Source organism: Tamandua tetradactyla, chromosome 18, assembly GCF_023851605.1.
Source record: "Tamandua tetradactyla isolate mTamTet1 chromosome 18, mTamTet1.pri, whole genome shotgun sequence".
Classification (NCBI taxonomy): Eukaryota; Metazoa; Chordata; class Mammalia; order Pilosa; family Myrmecophagidae; genus Tamandua; species Tamandua tetradactyla.
The window spans coordinates 25,537,400-25,561,182 of record NC_135344.1 but is presented as its reverse complement, the minus strand read 5'-3'; the positions used below and the strand labels follow the sequence as shown (position 1 = coordinate 25,561,182).

Here is a 23,783-nt window from a genome sequence, read left to right as displayed (position 1 = left end):
GGGGCAGAACCCAAGATTTAGGGCTCAGCCTATTGATTTGGTTGTCTGCATTGCTTGCAAGATACATCAGAAATTCTCCATATGTGGAAGTTGAATATTTCCTCCTTTCTCCGCAGTTCCCAAAGGGAACTTTGCAAATATTTCTTTATTCACTGCCCAGATTTCTCTGGGATATATTAGGGTATCACACTACCTGAAAAAACCAACAAAATCTCATACCCTATTCAAGATTCCATGTACTTATGGTGTTCAACTAAACTGACCGTACAAGTTAATTAAGAAATGCACTACCCAAAATATAAATTTTGCATCTAATAAACAGCTCTTCCTTTAGTCTTATATAGACATTGAAGTTTTAAAATATTTACAGTATCATCCTTTACCCTGTATTCTGATTTATCTTAGTCCTATTCAGATCAGTTTCATTCATATCACTACTCGAAGTCTGGCCACTTTTTCAACTTTTTAAACAGTTCCTGCATGGGGTACTGTTGACAGCTTCAGAGCTCTAACTCTGAGTCTCAGCTGTTACATAAATACCGGAAGTTTCTGGGAACAACCAGGTATAAACAAATATCTCAGGATTTAGAAATAACAGTTACAGCTCCTGAATATGTGATGCTGTATGAGCTTGCAATCTGGGATCCTTTACAGTAGGCCCCAAGCTGATAGCTCATGTTCTCGAGTTCAGTTCATTGAGTTTTTATATTACAGTTAGTCCATATGATTGAGGCCTGATAATATTTGTCTTTTTGTTTCTGACATTTCATTCAACATACAGTTCTTAAGGTTCATACACCTAGGTGCGTGCCTCACAACTTCATACCTTCTTGCAGCCACTCAGTATAGTCCATAGTTCCCCTTTCCATTCCTCAGTCATTTTACTCTTAGGCCACCTCCATCCATTGTGAATCAGAAATACTGCCTCCATAAACATCAGTGTGCAAATGTCCATCCCTGTTTCCACACTCCAGGTATATACTGATCAGCGGGGTTTCAGGAGCATATGGCAACTCCAAACCTAGCCTCCTGTAGAATCACCACACTGTTCTCCAAGATGCTGCATCTCTCAGTTTCCCTATTGAAAGTGAATAGGTATATTTCTTTTTCTGCATTTTCTCTAGCACTTGTTTCTCTCTGTTCATTTTTAAACAGTTTATTCACACAAAATACAGTCTAACCTAATTGTACGGACATGCCTTCACCACCATAATCTGTGTGAAAACAATTCCTTTTCTTCCACAAAGTATCCATACCCCTCTTCCATGCACCCTGTGTGTTGACATTGCATTTTGGCATAATGCCTTGTTACATTCAGTGAAAGCATATTACAGTGTTACTGTTGACTGTAGACCCTAATTTGCATTGATTGCACTTTTCCCATATACCATCTATTTTCAACACGCTGCAGTGTCGACTTTCATTTGTTTTCCCTCATGCAAAAACATTTCTTTATTTGTGCTTTTAATTACCATTATTGTCCACTTTAGGCATTCCTAAATTATGCTAAGTCTTTATCCCCTATTTCATCTGGTTTTATTTGTGTCCCAGCCCTTCTCCTTCAGTCATACTCACGTTCAGCTTCATTCAGTGTACTTATATTATTGTGCTACAATCAGGTAGTATTGTGCTATCCATTTCTGAATTTTTACAATCAGTCCTTGCGCAATCTGTATTTCTTCAGCAGCACTTGCCCAATCTCTTCCCTATTTTCTATCTCCTAATAAACTGTGTTCTTAACTTCAATTCTCAAAGTTCACTCATTAAAGTTAGTTCATATTAGTGAGACCATGCAGTATTTCTCCTTTTGTTTCTGGCTAATTTCAATCAACATAATGTCCTCAGAGTTCATCCACATTGTTATATGCTTCATGACTTTATTCTGTCTTACAGATGCATAAAATTCCATTGTATGTATATGCTACAGCTAGTTTAGCCACTCATCCATTGATGGACATTTGGCTGTTTCCATATCTTGGCAATCATAAATAATGATTGCTGCTATAAACATTGGCATGCAAATGTCCATTTGTGTCCTTGCCCTCAGTTCCTCTCAAATACCTAATAATGGGATTGTTGGATCATATGGCAATTCTATACTTAGCTTCCCAAGGAATCACCAAACTGCCTTCCAGAGTGATTGTACCATTTTACATTCCCACCAGCAGTGGATAAGTGTGCCCCTTTCTCCACATCCCCTCTAGCATCTGTCATTTTCTGTTTTTTTTTGTTTTTTGTTTTATAATGGCCATTTTAGTTAGGTGTCAGATTGTATCTCAGTGTCGTTTTGATTTGCATTTCCCTAATAGCTCGTGAAGTTGAACGTCTTTTCATGTGCCTTTTAGCCATTTGTATTTCCTCTTCTGAGAAGTGTCTGTTTCTGTCTTTTGCCCATTTTTAAATTGGGTTGTTTGTCTTTTTGTTGTTGAGTTGGACAATCTTTTTATATGTTCTAGATACTAAACCCTTGTCTGATATGTAATTTCCAAATATTGTCTCCCATTGCTTAGACTGCCTTTTTATTTTCTTGAGAAAGTTCGTTGATGCACGAAAGTGTTTAATTTTGAGGAGTTTCCATTTATCTATTTGTTTTTTCAATTCCTGTGCTTTGAGTGTAAGATCTAACAAACCATCTCCTGTTACAATATTTATTGGGTATTTCCCTACATTTTGTTCTAAAAGTTTTATATTCTTAACTTTGATGTTTAGGACTTTGATCCATTTTGAGTTAATTTTTTATTAGGGTGTAAGATTCATTCTCTTTCATTCTTTTGCATATGAATATCCAGTTCTCCAAGCACCATTTGTTGTAGAGGCTGCTCTGTCCCAGGTTGGTTGACTTGACCGTCTTATCAAAGATCAATTGTCCATAGATGAGAGGATCTATTTCTGAACAGTCTATTTGATTCTGTTGTTCAGTATATCTGTCTTTATGCCAGTAACATGCTGTTTCTTCCACTGTAGGTTTGTAGTATGCTTTGAAGTCCAGTGGTGTGAGACCTCCCAGTTCATTTTCCTTTCTCAAGATATTTTTAGCTATTTAGGGTACCTTTTCCTTCCAAATAAGTTTGATTGTTGATTTTCCTATTTCTGCAATGTAAGTTTTTGGGATTTTAATTGGTATTGCATTACATCTATAAATCAATCTGGGTAGAATTGACATCTTAAGTATATTTAGTCTTCCAATCCATGATCACAGTATGTCCTTCCATTATTTAGGTCTTCCATGATTTCTTTTAGCAATTTCTGTATATAGGTCTTTTGTATACTTAGTTAAATTTTTTTTTTTTCTTTATTTTTTTTTTTTTTGGTGCACCGTTCCTGGAAGTACTGCAATACCAGGTCGATGCGTGGAGTGGATGGAGCAAGCCCCCATTCCATCTCCCTGCTCCAAAAATCCATTTAATATATTGTCCTCGGGTAGAGGACGTATCAGATATCAAACTGGTAAGAACAGATACTACACTTGATCTCAGCCAAAAGGTCGAGAAGCGATACTTAGTTAAATTTATTCCTAAATATTTTATTCTTTTTGTTGGTATTGTAAATAGCATTTTTTTCTTGATTTCCTCCTCAAATTGCTCATTACCAGTGAATAGAAACACAACTGATCTTTGGGTGTTGGTCTCGTGCCCTGCTACTTTGCTGTACTCATTTATTAGCTCTAGTAGCTTTGTGTAGATTTTGGGGATTTTTGACATAAAGTATCATGTCATCTGCAGTGAGAACTTTACTTCTTCCTTTCCAATTTGTATGCCTTTTACTTCTTTTTCTTGTTTAATTGCTCTAGGTAGAACTTTAAGCACAGTATTGAATAACGCTGGTGACAGTGGGCATCCTGGTCTTGTTCCTGATCTTAGAGGGAAAGCTTTCAGTCTTTCCCTGCTGAGGATGATGGTAGCTGTGGGTTTTTCATATATCTCTTTATCAAGTTGAGAAATTTCCCTTCTATTCCTATCCTTTCTTGTTTTCTGCAAGAGAGGGTGTTGAGTTTTGTCACATGCCTTTTATGCATCAATTGAGATGATCATGTGGTTTTTCTGCTGTAATTTGTTGATATGGTATATTACATTAAATTGATTTTTTTGCCTTGAACCATCCTTACATACCTGGAATAAATCCCACTTGGTCATTGTGTATAATCCTTTTAATGTGCTCCTGGATTTGATTTGCCAGTATTATGTTGAGGATTTTTGCATCTATATTCATTAGAGAGATTGACCTGTAATTTTCTTTTCTTGTAGTATCTTGGTCTGGCTTTGATATTAGGGTGATGTTGGCTTCACGGAATGAGTTAGGTAGCTTTTCCTTCTTTTCAATTTTTTTGAAAAGTTTGAGCAGGATTGGTACTAATTCTTTCTGGAATGCTTGGTAGAATTTACATGTGAAGCCATCTGGTCCTAGACGTTTCTCTTTTGGGAGCTTCTTGATGACTGATTCAGTCTTGTGATTGGTTTATTGAGGTTATCCAAGTTAATGTTGGTCATTCATGTCGTTCTAGGAAGCTGTTCATTTCATCTAAGTTGTGTAGTTTATTAGCGTGTAGTTGCTCCTAGTATCCTCTTATTACTTCTTTTATTTCTGCTGGGTCAGCAGTCATATCTCCTCTTGCCTATCTGATTTTATTTATTTGCATTCTCTCTCTGTCTCTCTCTTTCTCCCTTCCTCCCTTCCAATCTCTCTCTCTCTCTTTCTTTCTGTTTTGTCAACCTAGCTAAGTATGCATCGATTTTATTGATTTTCTTAAAGAACCAATTCTGGTTTTCTTGATTTTCTCCATTGTTTTCATGTTCTCCATTTCATTTATTTCTGCTCTAATCTTCATTGTTTCTTTTCTTTTGTTTACTTTGGTGTTAGTTTGCTCTTCTTTCTCTAGTTCTTCCAACTGTTAATTCTTCGATTTTTCCTGTTTCTTTTTTTTATATAGGCATTTAAGGCAATAAATTTGCCTCTTAACACTGCCTTTGAAGCATCCCATAAATTTTGATATGTTGTGTTTTCATTTTCATTTGCCTTGTGATATTTACTGATTTTTCTTGTAATTTCTTACATGATCCACTGGTTCTTTAACAATGCATTGCTTAGCCTCCATATTTTTGTGAATTTTCTGTCCCCTTACCTATTATGGATTTCCAGCTTCATTCATTATGATATGAAGAAGTGTTTTATATGATTTCAATCTTGTAAAATTTATTGGGACTTGCTTTGTGACCCAGCATATGCTCTAACCTTGAGAATGATCTATGAGTACTTGAGAAAAATGAGTATCCTGCTGTTGTGGGATGTAATGTTCTGTAAATGTATGTTGAGGCCAGTTCATTTATCATATTATTCAAATTATCTGTTTCTCTATTGATCCTCTGTCTATATGTCCTACCCATTGATGAGAGTGGGGAATTGAAGTCTCCAACTATTGTGCTAGAGTTATCTATTTTTCCCTGCAGTGTTGTGTTTTCCTCATAAACTTTGGAACACTCTGGCTTAGTGCATAAATATTTATGGTTGTTACATCTTCTTGTTGAATTTTTCCTTTTATTAATGCATAGCATTCTTCTTTGTCTCTTTTGAAAGTTTCACATTTGCAGTCTAATGTGTCAGATATTAGTGTGGCTGCCCCTGCTCTTTTCTGATTGTTTGCATGAAATAAATATCTTTTTTGAACCTTTCACTTTCAACCAGTTTTTTCCTGGGTCAAAAAAGAGTCTCCTTTAGACAGCATATAGATGGATCCTGTTTTTTAACCCATTCTGCCAGCCTGTCTTTTGACTGGGAAGTTTAGTCCGTTAACATTTAATGTTATTACTGTAAGGGCAGTAATAACATTCTACCATTTTGTCTTTTGGATTTTATATGTTGCATCTAATTTTCTTTTCTCTTTTTACCTTTACTGATAGTCTTCATTTCTACACTCTTCTCCAGACCTCTCTCTCTTCTGCTTTTTCCTGTCTACCTGTGGTGTTCCCTTGAATATTTCTTACAGAGCCAGTCTCTTAGTTACAAATTTTTTCAGTGATTGTTTGTCTGAAAATATTTTAATGTCCCTCTGATTTTTGAAAGACAATTTTGCTGGATATAGAAGACTTGGTTGGCAGTTCTTCTCTTTTTAACATTTTAAATTTATCGTACCACTACTTTCTTGCCCACATGGTTTCTGCTGAGAAATCCACACATAGTCTTATTGGAGTTTCCTTGTGTGTGATGGATTGCTTGTGTCTTGCTGCTTTAAAATTTTTTTCTTTGTCTGACATTTGATGATCTGTTTACTGATTGACTTGAATATGTCTTTCTGCATCTCTTCTATTTGGGGTAAGCTGCTGCAATAATTGACATTCAGTTCTTGTTTTTTTGTTTCTTGTCTGGCCTATGCGGAGCTTTTTTTTTTTTGAGGAGGGTTTCCTTAGATAATATAGATCACAGTCAGATTTTCCCAGATCAAAAAGGGCCATGTCTCAGGAGGAAAGAGTAGCCATGAATCATTTTTCCCTGTGGTTGAGTCCCAGCTGGTTGTTAGACTTTCTCATGAAGCCTCTAGACTCTACACTTTTCCTATCTTGCCCTGCATATGGTGCTTGCCTGCCCACGGCTTCCCACCAGGGTAAAGTGATGTAGTGCCTTTAATTTCAGCAGACTCTTCCTGCCAGAGGCATGGTGAGACAGAGTTCAGGATGTAGCATGTAGGATGGCTTTAATTGCTTCAGTTTTCCAGTCCTTGGGTCAAAGAAGGGGTTCCACTTGATCTGGTCCCCACCTTGCTATTGGGGAAGATGTACCCTTTAGGGAATTAACTCCTTTCATTTGACTGGTTATTTTGTCTCTCAGACAAGCATTATTCCCCCCTTGCCTCTTGCAGTCCTGGAGTCTGAGAGTGCTTCCAGTTCTATCTAATGAGCTGTTGAGGAATGAAAAAAAAAGCCTTTTCAGAGCCAGACCCCTGTTCCTCGGGTTTGTCAGTCAAGAGCTTTAGTTGGTACATGGCTCTTTGTGTCTCTGGGCTCTATGTGCCCCCTTTCCTTAGAATTCAACCCTTTTCCAGCATTTTGTGCTGTCTATCTCAAAAGTCCTCTGTATGTTTTGTTTTTCCTTCAGCTCTGCCCCTTCTCTGCTGGGGCAAAAACTTTAGAGTTCATCTGTGCTGGGTGCTATTTTTAGTAGTCGGAATTTGTTAATTAATTCCACAATTGGAGCTTGGTTGAACTTAGAGTTATTGCTAGTAAAATCTGTTTCCTTTCCCTTTGGGGAACCAGCCTGCAGTGCCCATGGGGGAGGGATGCCAGCCTCCTTGTCTTGGGGGATTTACAGTTCTGTATGGGGTCTCAGCTGTTCCACCTGCTCCAGACTGGTGTTCACCATGTGTTTGGTCACTGATGTCCTCCCAGCAGGTGTTCTGTACTCTTCCTGCTCTGGAGAATGAACTAAGTTCCACAACTCGCTAAGCCGCCATCTTGCCCCACCTCCCTTTTCATATTCTGGATCTCTGGGGGAAACTTTCAATTTTTCAACATGAATATAATGTTAGCTGTGGGTTTCTCATAAATGGCCTTTATTATGTGTCATGGGAGTTTCCTTCTATTCCTAGTTTGTTGAGTTGTTATCATGAAAGATTTTGGGATTTTGTTAAACGCTTTTTCTCTGTCAATTCAAGATAATCATTGTCCCCCCACCGCACACATACCTTTGTTCTATTAATGTACTGCATTACATTAACTGATTTTCTTATGTTGAGCCACAGTTGCATTCCTGGGTTAAATCCCACTTGGTCATGGTATATAATCTTTTCAATATACTATTGTATTTGCCTTGCTAGTATTTTGTTGAGGATAACAAACAGGTTTTAACCAGGAGTCCATGTATCAAGTCAGTGAATGTATCTGAGAACCCCTCAAAATTTTGTGGTCAAAATTATGTGCCCCTGCCCCCTTTTTTTATGTTGGCTTATACATTTATTCAGTATTAGAAACACTTTTGAAACATAAAGACAGGGATACTTTATCTGTTTTGTTCACTGATTTGTCCCAAGTTCTTGGAAAAATGGCTAGTACATAGAAGGAGTTCAGTAAATACTTGAATAAATTAATAAATACCCTCTCCTTACATTCCTAGAGTCAATTTCTTAATAACTAGATGCTTATGCCACAAAGGGGACAAAAGAAATCTCTGCTTTCGAGGAGATCCAGAGGAATACAATTTATGATAATATTTTCATTAGTTATTCTGTTATTTTTGCTACTAGACTATGAATACTTGAGGACAAGAACTGTGCCTAATTTTTTTGTGCATTTATATGCTTAACCCAATACCTGGCACATATTAGACACTAACTAGGTGTTAATTAAACAAAATAGAAGAATTTTATACCTAATTTAAATTTAGCATTTACGTTATAAATTTATTTTACTATAATGAACTCTATCCCTGTGGTTCTTGTTGTTAAGATAACATTATTTATTTTGGATGCGAAGTAATGGGAGACATCTTTTACAGAAGTGTGTGTATGTTTGTGTGTTTGGTGTTTTAACTCCGTGGCTGGAGTTATAGGCCAAGGCAAATTTATATTATGTTTGCACTTTTACAATTCTGACATAAGCCAGTAGTGATCTAGAGATTGTAAAGTAGCATTACTTTATGTTTCAAACATTATTGGCACTTTTATGATTTTGCTTTGGCATGTGTCTGTCTGTCAGAATGCCGTCTTAAGCTGTTTAATTCATCCTGCATTATGGTAGGTCTTTGTCTCTTATACTGCCTAGAAGCTTGTGATTCTTTTATTGCTCTTTGCTGTTTGAGCTCTTCTTTTCCAGGGTTTTAAGCATATCCTTTTTCCTGAGAATGTCTGGCAGTACAGTTTTTCTATGTGGTAGCTAAACATGTTGCTCATTTTGTGATTCAGTATCTACGTGCAAAGATCTAGGTTTTAATGATTCTATCACTTAAATAAGGTTTTCATATCTGTTGTGTATCAACCCCACATTGAATGGTATAAATAAATTTATTACAGGAATAAATGATTTAATTAGAACAAACTATTCGCTTTCCTCTGTATTTTTCATTTATTCTCACAACAACCCAACACAATTATAACTGTATTGCACAAGAACTTCACAGGGATTTCTTAGAATAAGAGATTTGTTTATGATATGCAAAGTGCTCAGAAATACCAATTTACTAAGTTTCATAAACTCCAATTCAGTGTTTTTATATTTGAAGTGATTATAGTTGCTGATATAATTTTTATAACTTAATTTCCAAATGTAGCCTCTCTTTCATGATCATATTATTTATATAGCATTTATTTTCTCTGTATAGTTTCTTGTTGCATTTCTACTAATTCGATCCATTTCATTAGTTATGTTTCAGGAATAAGAATGTCATTGGGCTTTTTAATAGTAACCCAGAGCTAGAGGACAATGGAGTAGCTCCTTAAAAAGTGCTGAAAAAAGATGACTTTCATTTTAGAATTCAGCATGCAAACTGTCAATGAAATATCAAATAAAAAGACAAAATAATGTTATTTTCACGTATGCAAAGTCTCAAAAATTAATATACTGTACATTTTCTCAACATCCTGGACAAAATATGTATTCCATCAAAATAAAGGACTAAACGAAGGTTAGAAAAAAAAAAAAGGCATGGCATCCAGGAAACTGGGAGCACATTCAGAGAGTCTGAGAAATTTGCAGGATGATGGTGAAGGTCAGTTGCAGGGTGACAGTGATGCAGCAGATAGATGCAGGTTACCACATGACTTCAGAAGAAATGGTTCATAGAAAAATGAAAGTGGGGTGTGGAAAATCACTGGAAGACTGTTGAAGGGTTTAGAAAGAAGAAATAGATACATAGAAAGTAAATCAAATGAATTAAATTCAGAAAAAAAAATCAACATGTTGTCCAAGAAAGGAAATGTGATCTCAGATAGCTACTTGGATTGACCTTGACCTATATTTGTATACAGATAATATAAACACTTAATAATGATATAACCAAGAATCATGGTATAACTATTTCGGGAAGATAGGAGGAAGGGAAAGGAAATTGGCAAGGTAATATGGTTTGTGAAAGCTAAATCTCCATCTACCATAATATTAGTAGAGACCAATAGCTAATGGGTAAGTTTGGTAAATCAATAAAATTGCAGTTAATATTGTAGTTAGTAATATGGAGATAATGTTGGAAGAAATACTAAAAGGATTGGAAGTGAACTTTTCCATACTGTTTGACTTATTAAACTGTGCATAGTTGTTACTGCCCTTCGTATTGAATGAACTGCTATTCTCTTGGCCATATTAAAATATTCTGAAATAAAGTAAATGCCATCTTGTATAATAACTAGACAGTTCTATCTCATTAGGCATATTTTGTAGATTAAGGAGTTTAATTTCTGAAATAGACATAGGACCCCATACAAAGACATTTTCCTCTCTCTCTCTGAATCCAAAGGTATAATGCTAAAGACAGCATTTTAATGGGGTTCTAAGGCATCACCTTCATGATTACTGCATGCTTGTACACACATTCCCTCTCACACCAAAACACATAATATATGAGGCTTCCTTTCTTTAGAAAAGAAAACTTTTAGATCATTAGTTACCAGTGTATTTCTTTCCTAAGCTTCTGGTCATTAAAATAGATTTATTGGTATAGGTTTTTTTTTTTTAATCAATTTCTTACTGGCATTAGGAAACACTGCAGTTAGAATTTTTCAGAAAACCAAATAAAGGAGAATTAGAATTTTCTTGCCAAGATTCCATTCATAGCAAGGTTACTACCGTATTTGTACCAATATCCTAAAGCATTAGAGATATGATTTATTCTCATTAATCCAGCAAGATGTTGCATTATCTAATTTTATGTGTCAAAAAGAAAAAAGTTACGCATTCAAAAAAAGACGATGAAATCAGAATTAATGTTTCTGATGCTTCATGTTAATTAAAACATGATTAGAATACTCATCCATCTAATACCTGTAAGTATAGACCTAAAGGAATTTTATAAAAACGCAAATGCTGCCCTGAGATTTCTAAACTAGATGGCAGACTCAATGCTGAAAACCTTTATATTACATAGGTGGTGGTTGGCTCTACAAAGTTTCCTAACTTCTGTGTTTTCATGTTTTCCCTTCTCCTCCTGTCTGTTCCTCTGCCACCTGGCAGCATTATGGTTATCGTGTGCTACTAAGATAAAGGGGTTCATTACCAAATAATTGTATCATTTTGTTGTTGTTAAGCTTTGGAAAAGACTTCTTTCAGCATTGCATTTGGTTTTCTGCATTTTTTTAGATTTTCCTTTTTAACTCTGAAAATTGAAAGGGCTATTTGTGTTTATTTATTTGCTACCCCAAAAAGAATGTTATTTTCTCTTCTATATTTATTTTTCATATCACAGTAGCAGTAGAGAAAAATGAAATTTAGAATCAGATTTCAAATGAAGAAATAAATACATTTGTTCAAAGGTAGAAACATGGATTTTTCATCATTGGGTGTATATATATATATATATATATATATATATATATATATATCCCATTTAAAGGGAAGCCAGAGCGTTTGTGTGCATATATGTTGTCGTACAGTTTATCTTCATCTATCTCTTCATGTGGAAATAAGCAGTTGAAGAGGCTCTCAGCTGTAAAATTACTTACATAAAGGACTTTCTTGGGTGAAATAAAGAAGTTGTGTCAGTTCTATCAACACTTAAAAGCTATGCTGAGACTGTTTTCCCTTATATTTTACTAGTCCTTGGTAAGAGAAGCAAATTGATAGTTGACTTGGCATCTTTTTTGTTCTAAGAAGTAAAATGCTTGTTTATATTTTGTGGTGTAAATCTTCAATGTTCAGTGCCACTCTTAACTTCTCAAATGTGTTTTTTGTCATTAAATATTGAGCTTTTATTTTGGAAGTGATATTATTTTCTCCTTATTTCTGTTGCTAATTTTTCTAAATGTGGCCACCTGTGAAAGTTCAAGCAGAGTTTAACCTCAATATTTTCAGTGAATTGTTCAAGTAGTTATAGATTCTGAGGCTTTAGTTGCATGAGGTGGCCTGAATGAAGTATTTTTTGGGTGGCAATGCAGAGGTTTTTAAAGCATGGTAAATCTGATTTCCTGATTGCTATTACAGCATTTTTCTTGATTATTAGTACTCATAGAATTTATTAAAAGACAAGTATAAATGGTTATTTCTACATGAGATATCATTTAAACATGACTCAAAACTATAATACTAGTATTTATTTTTTTCTCTCTTTAAAAATAAAGTTATATATATTGAACATTATTGTAGTTAGACATATTGTGCTTATTCTATCAGTTTTTTTCCAGTAGCATTTCTAGTTTCTTTTCAGGCATGTGCCTTAGAGAAAGCATCCCACTAATTATTTCACCTAGTTAGCATATTGTCATTGAGTCCCAAACTTTCATTAATTTGTATTGAATTTTCTCCCCCTCTCATTCTAGTGTCCTTTCAGAAGTAAGGATAAAATCAGAATTTTGGGGGTAATGATATTTTCTCCCTTTTATAAAAAGTGAAATTATAAAAAATTCCCAACTGTTAGAAGTCAGCAAAGGAATTTTCTCAACAAGTTTGATGGCATGAAAGCTGAAATATGAAAATTCACTCCTTGCCACTGAAGCTTGCCAACTTATTGTATGGGCAGGTGAATATTTTATAAGCCCATAATAACTGAATTTTTAATGAAAAGTAATAATGAACTTGAAAAATATAATTATTCAATGGAATGTGGAAATATTTGGGATTTTTTTACATAATTCATATATAATGAAGTTCTTAGGTATGAATATACAAGTGTGAGTAAGTCTGCTTGTTGCATAAGTATATTATAAAATTTAATTTTATAATGACTTTAAAAAAATCTCTTGAAATAAAAAATTGTAATTCTTCAGATGAAACTTTTATGTGTGCAAGGCGTGCCTCTTAAGTTTATGGAGCTAGATTTTCTTCATTTTGTTATTGTTCATAAACTTCTTTTAGTTCTACTGTTTACCTCACACGTGCCTGATTGGCATTATGATGCATTTGTGTGGAAATTATGAAAAAGTTGTTTTCATGCAGCTGTTCCTATAGTTACAAAAGAACTTCACTCCATGAAAAGCAAACATATCATTCAGCAGACAATGCTTAATCTGTTCAGGAGCCCAAACCTATTGCTGTTCAGTGACAGAAGAAAGGAGAGGGATTAATTTGAAGATGCTTGCGCATGACATATGGTAATTTCTCCATAGGAAGGAAGTGTCAAATGGTGACCTCTAAATCTTAACATTGACCTCCAGTTGTAGAATGTGTGTGCCATACGGTTCTTTTGCCTTTTCATATGATAATTTAAGCTGGAACATTTTTCTGGTAACTTCACTTTTTTTTTTTTTAATTTGGTGCATCTATTCTGTAAGAATTATAAAACTCACAATAACTGTTTTTAGAATATATAGCATTTGCATTGTAAAAATAACTAAACTCCAAAGAATGAAGTTATGTTAGGATTCTCCTAACAAGGGCTAAGTATAGTGAGTGTATATATATATATTCTTTACAAGTTGATATATTTTAAATTGTATTTTTATAAAAATTAATATGGAAAATGGAAATGATATCAGTGGATATTAGTTTGAGCTATTTAAAAATAATTTATACATAATGTTAGAAAATAAGTTATTAGAAGAATGTAATTAATGTAATTGACAATATGTAGGCCAGCATAACCTTTTTTTGTGATAGTTTTTAACCTGCACTACATTCTTGCTAATTCTTGATATGTTTGCCATTGTTTTAAGTCTAGCCTTAATTACTTTAGAATTATTTTGCATTAGATGACACAAAATTCAGTTGTATTAAATATAATTTTGACTTTAAGGGAAATTTGAACTATATTGTGATTCTTATTTAATAAAGTATGTCACTTCTCTGCTATAATCCTAAATTAATGATCATGTCCTTCTGATTAAAACTTTATTTTTCAGTTCTACATTCACTATATTTTGCCAACTTTGATTTTCATCCTTCACTAATACTGAGCTTTTTTCCAGAAACCACTGTACCTCAATTCTCTCCTCTTTATTTCTCCTATTTTCCTCTGCAAGTTGCTGCACCTGTCGTTTCCTCTCGGTCTGATGCTGATCACTCTGGCTCTGACCCTGCTTCTACTCCTGCTTTACATACCTGTTTCTTAGTAAATGAAGGTATTCATTCTCAACTTTCTAACAACTTTCTTTCAATCTATGCTTTATTCTAATATGACATGTTCTTTTTTTAATCTAATTTATACATTCATCTGCTTTGTTATATATGAGATCCTAAAATTTTCCTTTTATAACTTCATTCGCTAATGTCAATGAGAAGCGCCAGTTATAAAAAAAAAATGTAAGGTTATTCCTGGCTGGCATAAAGCATGTTTCCTCTAATCTAGAATTCTATTAAAAAATATAAACATGTTCATGTTTGTCATGAAATAGATATTACAAGGTGAATGGGTTTTGATGATGTTTTTTCCATGTGACTGCTTGAATTTATTTTACATGTGTCATTACTCTGACAGACATACTGCTCTCTTCACACAACCATGTGCCCAGTTAAAGGGGGATAAAGAGGTCTCTTAATATGCATTCTCACTTGAAAAGTCTTCAGATTGATGATTGGCATTAATGATTACACACTGATAGCAACTCACCTATTTATCCTTCTTACTATTTCTGCTTTGGACGGAGGCAGAAATCTGTCATTTCAATTTTAAAAATGTAATTAGGCTTCCATATTTTTCCATTGGAGATGGGTTTGGAAAACAAAAATACTTTTTGGAGCTCTGGAAAATGTATATGGATCCACAAACCGTTACTCCCCAAGAGCCATCCAGAATTACTTACACTGCCCGAAAGCTTAACGGTTCTTGTGAGCTCTGGGTTTCTATTCTTTGTCTTCATTGTGAGTCTCAAGCTTCAACAATGTGTTTAATATATAAAGGAAATTTATAAAATCTCAAATATGACCCAGAATGATTCTGACTGTTCACTGAAAAGTAATATTGCAAGTCCAGTCAAGAAACGTTGCAATGTCTGTGGAGTACAAAGCCTATATTACAAGAACCATTCCTTTAGAAAGAAAACGTGAAAACTTAAAAGCGTAACTTCATTTTTTGTTTGTTTTCTGTCTCATAAATCTGAGCTGAAATTTATATGTTGAGACCACATATTAGCAAAATAATTAGGGTCATATTTCTTAAGCTATGATGAAAGATAATGATTTGTTGGTTCAGAAGGAAACTATTTGATGTCAGACTTTGATGAAAAAATTTTGCTCATAACTACACTTTATATTGTTATGAGACATTAAAATACTTTTAAAAATTACTAGGTAATAATTTGAAAAAATAAATAAACCCCCTGAAAATAAATTGTAATTAAAAATGTTGTGCTGATCATCTTAATATAATTACATATTCACACAGTTGGTGAGAATTTCCTCATTGAAAGGATGAATTTTAGATGGTAGCCCTTCTCTCTCTCTCTCTCTCTTTTTTTCTTCCTCTTTCTCAATTTCTCTGTCTTTTTCTTTTTAACAATTCCAATGATCATTTTGAGTTTTAGGGTAGGATTTTGTTCTTGTTTTAGAAGGCTGCTGTTTAGATTAAAATTCTGTGATCACGTATAAAATTCATCTTGAAATATGATAGTAGACATTTTTGCATCCACTGATTATTTGTCTTTAAATGTTATCCCCGGGAGGTAATGGTAATTATTGTGGCCTCCTACATAATTTGGGAAGAATGAAGCATTTATTGTGTATATTTCAAAATCCTTGAAAATAGGGTTGAAATGTTTGTTTGAGGATGTCTATATATTAGTGCTTATATTGAAGTGGTGTACAGTATTTGCATTTTTCGTATGACCAAGTTCCATATTGTGGATCAGAATTTTGGAAAAAATAACTTTTATTCCCATAGAATTAATGACATTTAAGTTTTTAAGTTTTGGATTATCAAGTTTTTGGTGTTAGTAAAGTTACTTATTTCAGTTATGATTTTAATTAAATATCTGGTTCATTTTTTTAAGAAAAGAGATCAATAAGTACCATTATTAAAGACCTTCTAACAGAGAAGGGGTGACATGCACCTATTTTTGGAGATTTGTGTAAATGCCCTTTTAACTGCAAGTGGCTTCTAATCTATACCTGTACTATGTTTATTTTTATGCTTTTCATGCCTTAATATATGTTTTCTTTTAGAAGGGCTGTTTAGAGATGTGTTTTCCTTGTAGATTTCTGGAATATTTTATGTGGAAATTTATTTTTATTTGTTTGAGTTTTTTTTTTTTTTTTTTTTTTTTAGCACGGGCAGGCACCGGGAATTGAACCCAGGTCTCCCACATGACAGGCGAGAAATCTGCCTGCTGAGCCACTGATGCCTGCCCTTTGTTTGAGATTTTTATTTTTTATTTTATTTTTTTATTTTTACATGGGCAGGCACCAGGAATCAAACCCGGGTCCTCTAGCATAGCAGGCAAGCATTCTTGCCTGCTGAGCCACCGTGGCCTGCCCTTTGAGATTTTGAGAGTTCTTTTAGGTGTTAGATACATGATTTGGAGATTAAATACATTTAGTGTAATTCTTTGTACAAAATGTCTAATAATAAATTGAAATAATTTATAACACAATTAGTGGATTATTTTTGTATGCTTACATAAAGAAAAAGCTTTGAATTAGTGATTGCCAAAATATTTAAAGTATTTATAATATCTTGCATTTCAACAGGATGGAGTCAGTTGGCTGCTATGCATTGTGTTATGCTGCCAGACCTGCTTGGATTAGACAAATTTAGGCCACCACTTCTAGAGATGCTGGCTCGAAGATGGCAAGATCGATGTTTAGAGGTAAATGTTGAGGTGATATTCATAGGAAACAAAAATGTTCAAAAAAATTTTTTAAAGCATTAAACAAAATAAATGAAAATGGTTAACATTTATCTAATTTGTGTTATCACTGGTTTATTATATTAAAAAATTATAGATTAGTGATTCCATGTTTTTCAGTTTACATACTAAACAGTAATGTTTCAGCTTGCTTTTGTTTTTTAATCCAGTGGCTATTTGGTAAAAAAACTTTCATAGACTCTTTGAATCTATTTCTTAAGTATATGTTTCTATACATAGCATATACACTTATGCATACATACACATACATATAGCTACCTTTCCCTAAATCACACAGCCATGGATAATCACGTGAATCAAAAGTGTATATCTATAGTACAATGGAAGGTAATGTATTATAATAGAAGAAGAAGGTCTTTAGAATTAGAAGAGACCTGGATTTAAACATTAGTTCTACCAATTATTAACTTTGTGACCCTGGGAAATTTACTTAACCTATTTGAGGCTCATTTATAAAGTGGGGATTATAATATATTCCTCATGAGATTGAATCAGGATCAAATAAGATAATGCAAGTGAAACAGTAAGTACAGAGCTGACACGTGGTAGGAGCCCAATAAGCGGTAATTTTGTGTTAATGGACTTACACTATATTTGACATTGCTTAGAATATAATTTCACTAGGGATTTTAGAAGTAGTTTATGGAGATTTTCCTTAATATGGCATTTGACCTACATAGCTGTGGTGGTTTGTATCATTCAAGATTTTTAATCTACCAAAAATAAGTAACATTTATATTTAACCCTTTCCTGGGCTCTTTTCACTTAACTCAGGTGGGAATACAGCATTACAAAATTTTCATGATTTTTGCATTGAATGATATTTGAATTCACTCTAAAAATCCAACTGTACTTGAAAACAGCTTTCACTCAGCCTCCTATTTAGATGCTGCTGAGTTGCCTTTTCAATTTTAGATTGTCAATAAATTGATTTGCACATCACTTGATAATTGACTGGCTTCTTGGAGTTTATGCCTATGAAACTTTTGTCAAAATAAAACTAAACTAAAACTACATAAAAGTTGTATGCTCCATTGAAGAAGAATTAAGATAATTTAATTCATTTTTATGTTTAGAGAAGTTATGGGTTTACCGACCAATCATACATTAAATACAGGATTCCAACACCACCTTATTGAGATAACATAATTTTGAAAAATGGTTTTCTTCTATAAAACTAAAGGAGGTTATGCAATTATATAGGAATATATTAACTTATTTGTCATAAATTATTTAAGTATGTCTTAGATACATGTATATCATAAGTATGGATTTACACATATATGTTTATGTAAACAGTGCCCACTTAATATAATGTAAAAAATTTCACTAGATAAGGCTAAATTTTTCAGGTTAAAAGAGAAAACAAATTTAATCATTCCAACAGTGAGTTTTAGCGATAATATTTATATGGAAATTTAACAATTGAAAATGCTACATTAAGAATGCAAGAATATTTTAAAAGTTTTTGGAAAATGAAGTTTTAAACCCAAGACTGATTAAATATTCACATAGTTCCATCTATTCACGTTAAATATTTTTCAGTTAGATCATTAATTAAAATGTCTGATGAATTGCTAGCATCCAATTTGTTCCATTTTAGCTACTTAACTCATAATCTTAGGAATTTTTCTCATTTAAATGAAATGTATTTTTTAATATTTCATAAGTTTGTTTCATTATAAATTTTTTAGTTTATGATAAACATTCACCTCCAACTATATACTTTCTTTTTTTTTACTTTTCGATTTATGGTCAATTTAGGTAAGAGAAGCTGCACAGGCCCTTCTTCTAGCAGAGCTGAGAAGAATTGAGCAAGCAGGACGGAAGGAAGCTATCGATGCCTGGGCTCCCTATTTACCTCAGTACATGGACCATGTCATATCACGTAAGAGTTCTCATGCTTTTTACAGAGCATACATATGTAGAGAAGGTACCAAAAGTCACAAATCAGCACACTACTCTCTATCCACAAAGTGAGTAGTTTAATTTAAAGTAAAAACAAGAGATCCTCAAATTCTAATGCTTTCATTTTCTGAATCTTTGAAGTTTGATAAGGAAGCAAAAGTTATCTTAAATTAAAGTCTTTGCTAACAGACTGGCCCCTTGTAAAATTAATCCCCAGTCAAACATCCTACCCTTTTTAACACTAGCATCTGTCTCTGCCCATTGAATTGTTATGCTTATGGTGCCAATTTGTTAACTTGTTTGATAATGATCTGATGATATTCAAATGCAAATATGAGATAGATCTGTAGCAAGTTGAAGTTGTAGATTATGAATACTTGAAAAATAAAGATCTAGTAGAGTTAGACCAGTTTACTGTTGAAAAATTAAAAATTAGCATGGATTTTGACTAATAGGTTTTTCAAAAAAGAGTATACTTTGAATGGATTGGAAAAGGCCTTGTGAAAATTGTTGAAACTTTTTAGTATTTTTGTAAAAATGACATCATTGTAATCATGCTACTGTCAAATGTGTGTTAAAGGAAAATTGTACTGTGCTGTATTTTCTTTTCAGAAAAGGATGTTCCTTCTTTGCCTTTGAAAAAGAAATCTCACAATTAAAATGTTAACCTAAATTTTATTAAGAGATAAGTTTTAAAATGAGATACTTTATGAGATAAAATAAGGCTTTAAAATAAGATTACAGCCTTACTCTCTCAAACTCTTCTTTTTTTTTTTTAACTTTTTAAATTGTACAGTATAACACATATACCTAGCAAAGAAATAAAAAAGCAATAGTTTTCAAAGCATTCTTAGTGATTTCAGGACAGATCCCAGAGTTTGTCATGGGCTACCATACAATCCTCTCATGTTTTTCCTTCTAGCTGCTCCAGAATATAGGAAGCTTGGAGGGCTTAATACTTTTTTATCATCACAATCGACTTTTTTTCCTTCTTTTATTGTGAACAATAACATATATATAAAAAATCTATAAATTCCAAAGCACAGCACCATAATTAGTTGTAGAACGTATTTCAGACTTTGACATGGGCTGCAGATTCACAATTTTAGATTTTTTCTTCTAAGTGCTCTAAACTACTGTAGACTAAAAGAGATATCAATTTAATGAATCAGCATTTATATTTATTTGTTAAGTCCTATCTTCTATGTATAATTCCACCACCACCTTTGATTTTTCCATACCTCTCTTTGGGGTTATTTGGGCTATGGCAGTTCTAAATTTTTAATATTGGAAGGCTCTGTCACTAATATGGAGTAGGGAGATAAAGTATCTGATGTTCTGGATAGGCCGGGCTAGGTTTCAGGACTTACTCATACCAGGGACCCATCTGGAGGTTGTAGGTTTCTGGAAAGTTACTCTAGTGCCTGGAACCCTTGTAGAATTTTATATATTGCTCTAGGTGTTCTTTAGGATTGGCTGGAACGGTCCTGGCTGGGGGTTGGCAGGTTATGATTGGTAGCAAGGTATACGTGAAGCTTGTGTAAGAGCAACCTCCATAGTAGGCTGTCAACTCTATTTGAACTCTCTCTGCCAATGATACTTTATTAATTACACTTCTTTTCTCCCTTTTGGTCAGCATGTAATTATTGATCCCACGGTGCCAGATCTGGATTCATCCCTGGGAATCATCTCCCACATCACCAGGGAGACTTTGACCCTGGATGTCATGTCCCATGTGGTGGGGAGAGTAATGATTTCACTTGCAGAGTTGGGCTTAGAGAGACTGAGGCCACATCTGAGCAACAACAGAGGTCCTCCAGAAGTAACTCTTAGGCATGCCTACGGTAGTCTAAGCTTCTCCACTATCTAGATAAGCTTCACAAGAGTAAGCCTCATGATTGAGGGCATGGCCTATTGATTTGATTATCCCTAAAGTTTGACACAGTATCAGGGGATTCCCTGATGGTAAGATTTAATAGGTCTATAGTCTTTCTCCCCTCCCTCAGGGGACTTTGCCAATATTTTTTGATTATCTGTTTAATATACTCTAGAATGTTTCCAGGCATAACAGTAATCTATACAGGATTAAAAGACCTCCTTCTTATTCTCTGCTCTCTGTGTTTCAGTTGTTCAAATGAGCTATGCAGATAGGTTGAATTAGATTATGCACTACAGAAAATTTCAGTTCCAGATCAAATAAACCTATCTTCCATTGGTCTCAAAGAGTATGTGTAGTTCTAAAATATAGACCCTTTCTTCCTTACCCCTGTGTTCTGAATTACTTTAACCCCAACCTGTTCAGCTTCATTCTTATCTCTAAATATTAGGCTATATATATAAACAGCCTCTTAAAATCCAGAAATAATAATCACTCTGAAATTAATGTGTCTGCTCTAAAAGCTTACAATTTAGGCCCTTGTTTTCTTTTTTTTTTTTTTTTTTTTTCCTTAGATCCATGATTCTTTTTTTTTTTATTAATTAAAAAAAAGAATTAACAAAACAATTAGAAATCATTGCAATCTACATGTACAATCAGTAATTCTTAATAACATCACATAGTTGCATATTCATCATTTCTTAGTACATTTGCATCGATTTAGAAAAAGAAATAAAAAGACAACAGAATAAGAATTAAAACAATAATAGAAAGAAAAAAAAACAAAAAAAACAAAAACAAAAAACCTATACCTCACATGCAGCTTCATTCAGTGTTTTAACATAATTGCATTACAATTGGGTAGTATTGTGCTGTCCATTTCTGAGTTTTTATATCCAGTCCCGTTGTACAGTCTGTATCCCTTCATCTCCAATTATCCCTTCTCTTTTTTTTTTTTTTTTTAATTAACGGAAAAAAAGAAATTAACCCAACATTTAGAGATCATACCATTCTACACATGCAATCATTAATTCTTAACATCATCACATAGATGCATGATCATCATTTCTTAGTACATTTGCATTGGTTTAGAAGAACTAGCAACATAACCGAAAAAGATATAGAATGTTAATATAGAGAAAAAAATAAAAGTAATAATAGTAAAATCAAAACAAAACAAAACAAAACAAAAACCTATAGCTCAGATGCAGCTTCATTCAGTGTTTTAACATGATTACTTTACAATTAGGTATTATTGTGCTGTCCATTTTTGAGTTTTTGTATCTAGTCCTGTTGCACAGTCTGTATCCCTTCAGCTTCAATTACCCATTGTCTTACCCTGTTTCTAACTCCTGCTGAGCTCTGTTACCAATGACATATTTCAAGTTTATTCTCGAATGTCCGTTCACATCAGTGGGACCATACAGTATTTGTCCTTTAGTTTTTGGCTGGATTCACTCAGCATAATATTCTCTAGGTCCATCCATGTTATTACATGGTTCATAAGTTTATCTTGTCTTGAAGCTGCATAATATTCCATCGTATGTATATACCACAGTTTGTTTAGCCACTCTTCTGTTGATGGAGATTTTGGCTGTTTCCATCTCTTTGCAATTGTAAATAATGCTGCTATAAACATTGGTGTGCACATGTCCGTTTGTGTCTTTGCCCTTAAGTCCTTTGAGTAGATACCTAGCAATGGTATTGCTGGGTCGTATGGCAATTCTATATTCAGCTTTTTGAGGAACCGCCAAACTGTCTTCCACAGTGGTTGCACCCTTTGACATTCCCACCAACAGTGGATAAGTGTGCCTCTTTCTCCGCATCCTCTCCAGCACTTGTCATTTTCTGTTTTGTTGATAATGGCCATTCTGGTGGGTGTGAGATGATATCTCATTGTGGTTTTGATTTGCATTTCTCTAATGGCCAGGGACATTGAGCATCTCTTCATGTGCCTCTTGGCCATCCGTATTTCCTCTTCTGAGAGGTGTCTGTTCAAGTCTTTTTCCCATTTTGTAATTGGGTTGGCTGTCTTTTTGTTGTTGAGATGAACAATCTCTTTATAAATTCTGGATACTAGACCTTTATCTGATATATCATTTCCAAATATTGTCTCCCATTGTGAAGGCTGTCTTTCTACTTTCTTGATGAAGTTCTTTGATGCACAAAAGTGTTTAATTTTGAGGAGTTCCCATTTATTTATTTCCTTCTTCAGTGTTCTTGCTTTAGGTTTAAGGTCCATAAAACCGCCTCCAGTTGTAAGATCCATAAGATATCTCCCTACATTTTCCTCTAACTGTTCTATGGTCTTAGACCTAATGTTTAGATCTTTGATCCATTTTGAGTTAACTTTTGTATAGGGTGTGAGAGATGGGTCTTCTTTCATTCTTTTGCATATGGATATCCAGTTCTCTAGGCACCATTTATTGAAGAGACTGCTCTGTCCCAGGTGAGTTGGCTTGACTGCCTTATCAAAGATCAAATGTCCATAGATGAGAGGGTCTATATCTGAGCACTCTATTAGATTCCATTGGTCGATATATCTATCTTTATGCCAATACCATGCTGTTTTGACCACTGTGGCTTCATAATATGCCTTAAAGTCAGGCAGCGCGAGACCTCCAGCTTCGTTTTTTTTCCTCAAGATGTTTTTAGCAATTCGGGGCACCCTGCCCTTCCAGATAAATTTGCTTATTGGTTTTTCTATTTCTGAAAAATAAGTTGTTGGGATTTTGATTGGTATTGCATTGAATCTGTAAATCAATTTAGGTAGGATTGACATCTTAACTATATTTAGTCTTCCAATCCATGAACACGGTATGCCCTTCCATCTATTTAGGTCTTCTGTGATTTCTTTTAGCAGTTTTTTGTAGTTTTCTTTATATAGGTTTTTTGTCTCTTTGGTTAAATTTATTCCTAGGTATTTTATTCTTTTAGTTGCAATTGTAAATGGGATTCGTTTCTTGATTTCCCCCTCCGCTTGTTCATTGCTAGTGTATAGAAATGCTACAGATTTTTGAATGTTGATCTTGTAACCTGCTACTTTGCTGTACTCATTTATTAGCTCTAGTA

General features: G+C 34.0%; 1 protein-coding gene and 1 non-coding gene across 2 annotated transcripts in view; one reads left to right on the top strand and one right to left on the bottom strand.

Annotated features, from left to right (window-relative positions):
* Nucleotides 1-23,783, top strand: part of WDR7 (WD repeat domain 7) — a 494,499-nt gene that overhangs the window by 161,230 nt on the left and 309,486 nt on the right. The window contains 3 exon segments of the mRNA XM_077135381.1: nucleotides 14,087-14,185; nucleotides 16,749-16,867; nucleotides 18,692-18,815. Of these exon segments, the coding sequence (XP_076991496.1) occupies nucleotides 14,087-14,185; nucleotides 16,749-16,867; nucleotides 18,692-18,815 (342 nt within the window).
* On the bottom strand, nucleotides 3,306-3,496 carry LOC143662857 (U2 spliceosomal RNA). Its single transcript, XR_013165625.1, has one exon. It is a non-coding gene; the product is annotated as a U2 spliceosomal RNA (small nuclear RNA).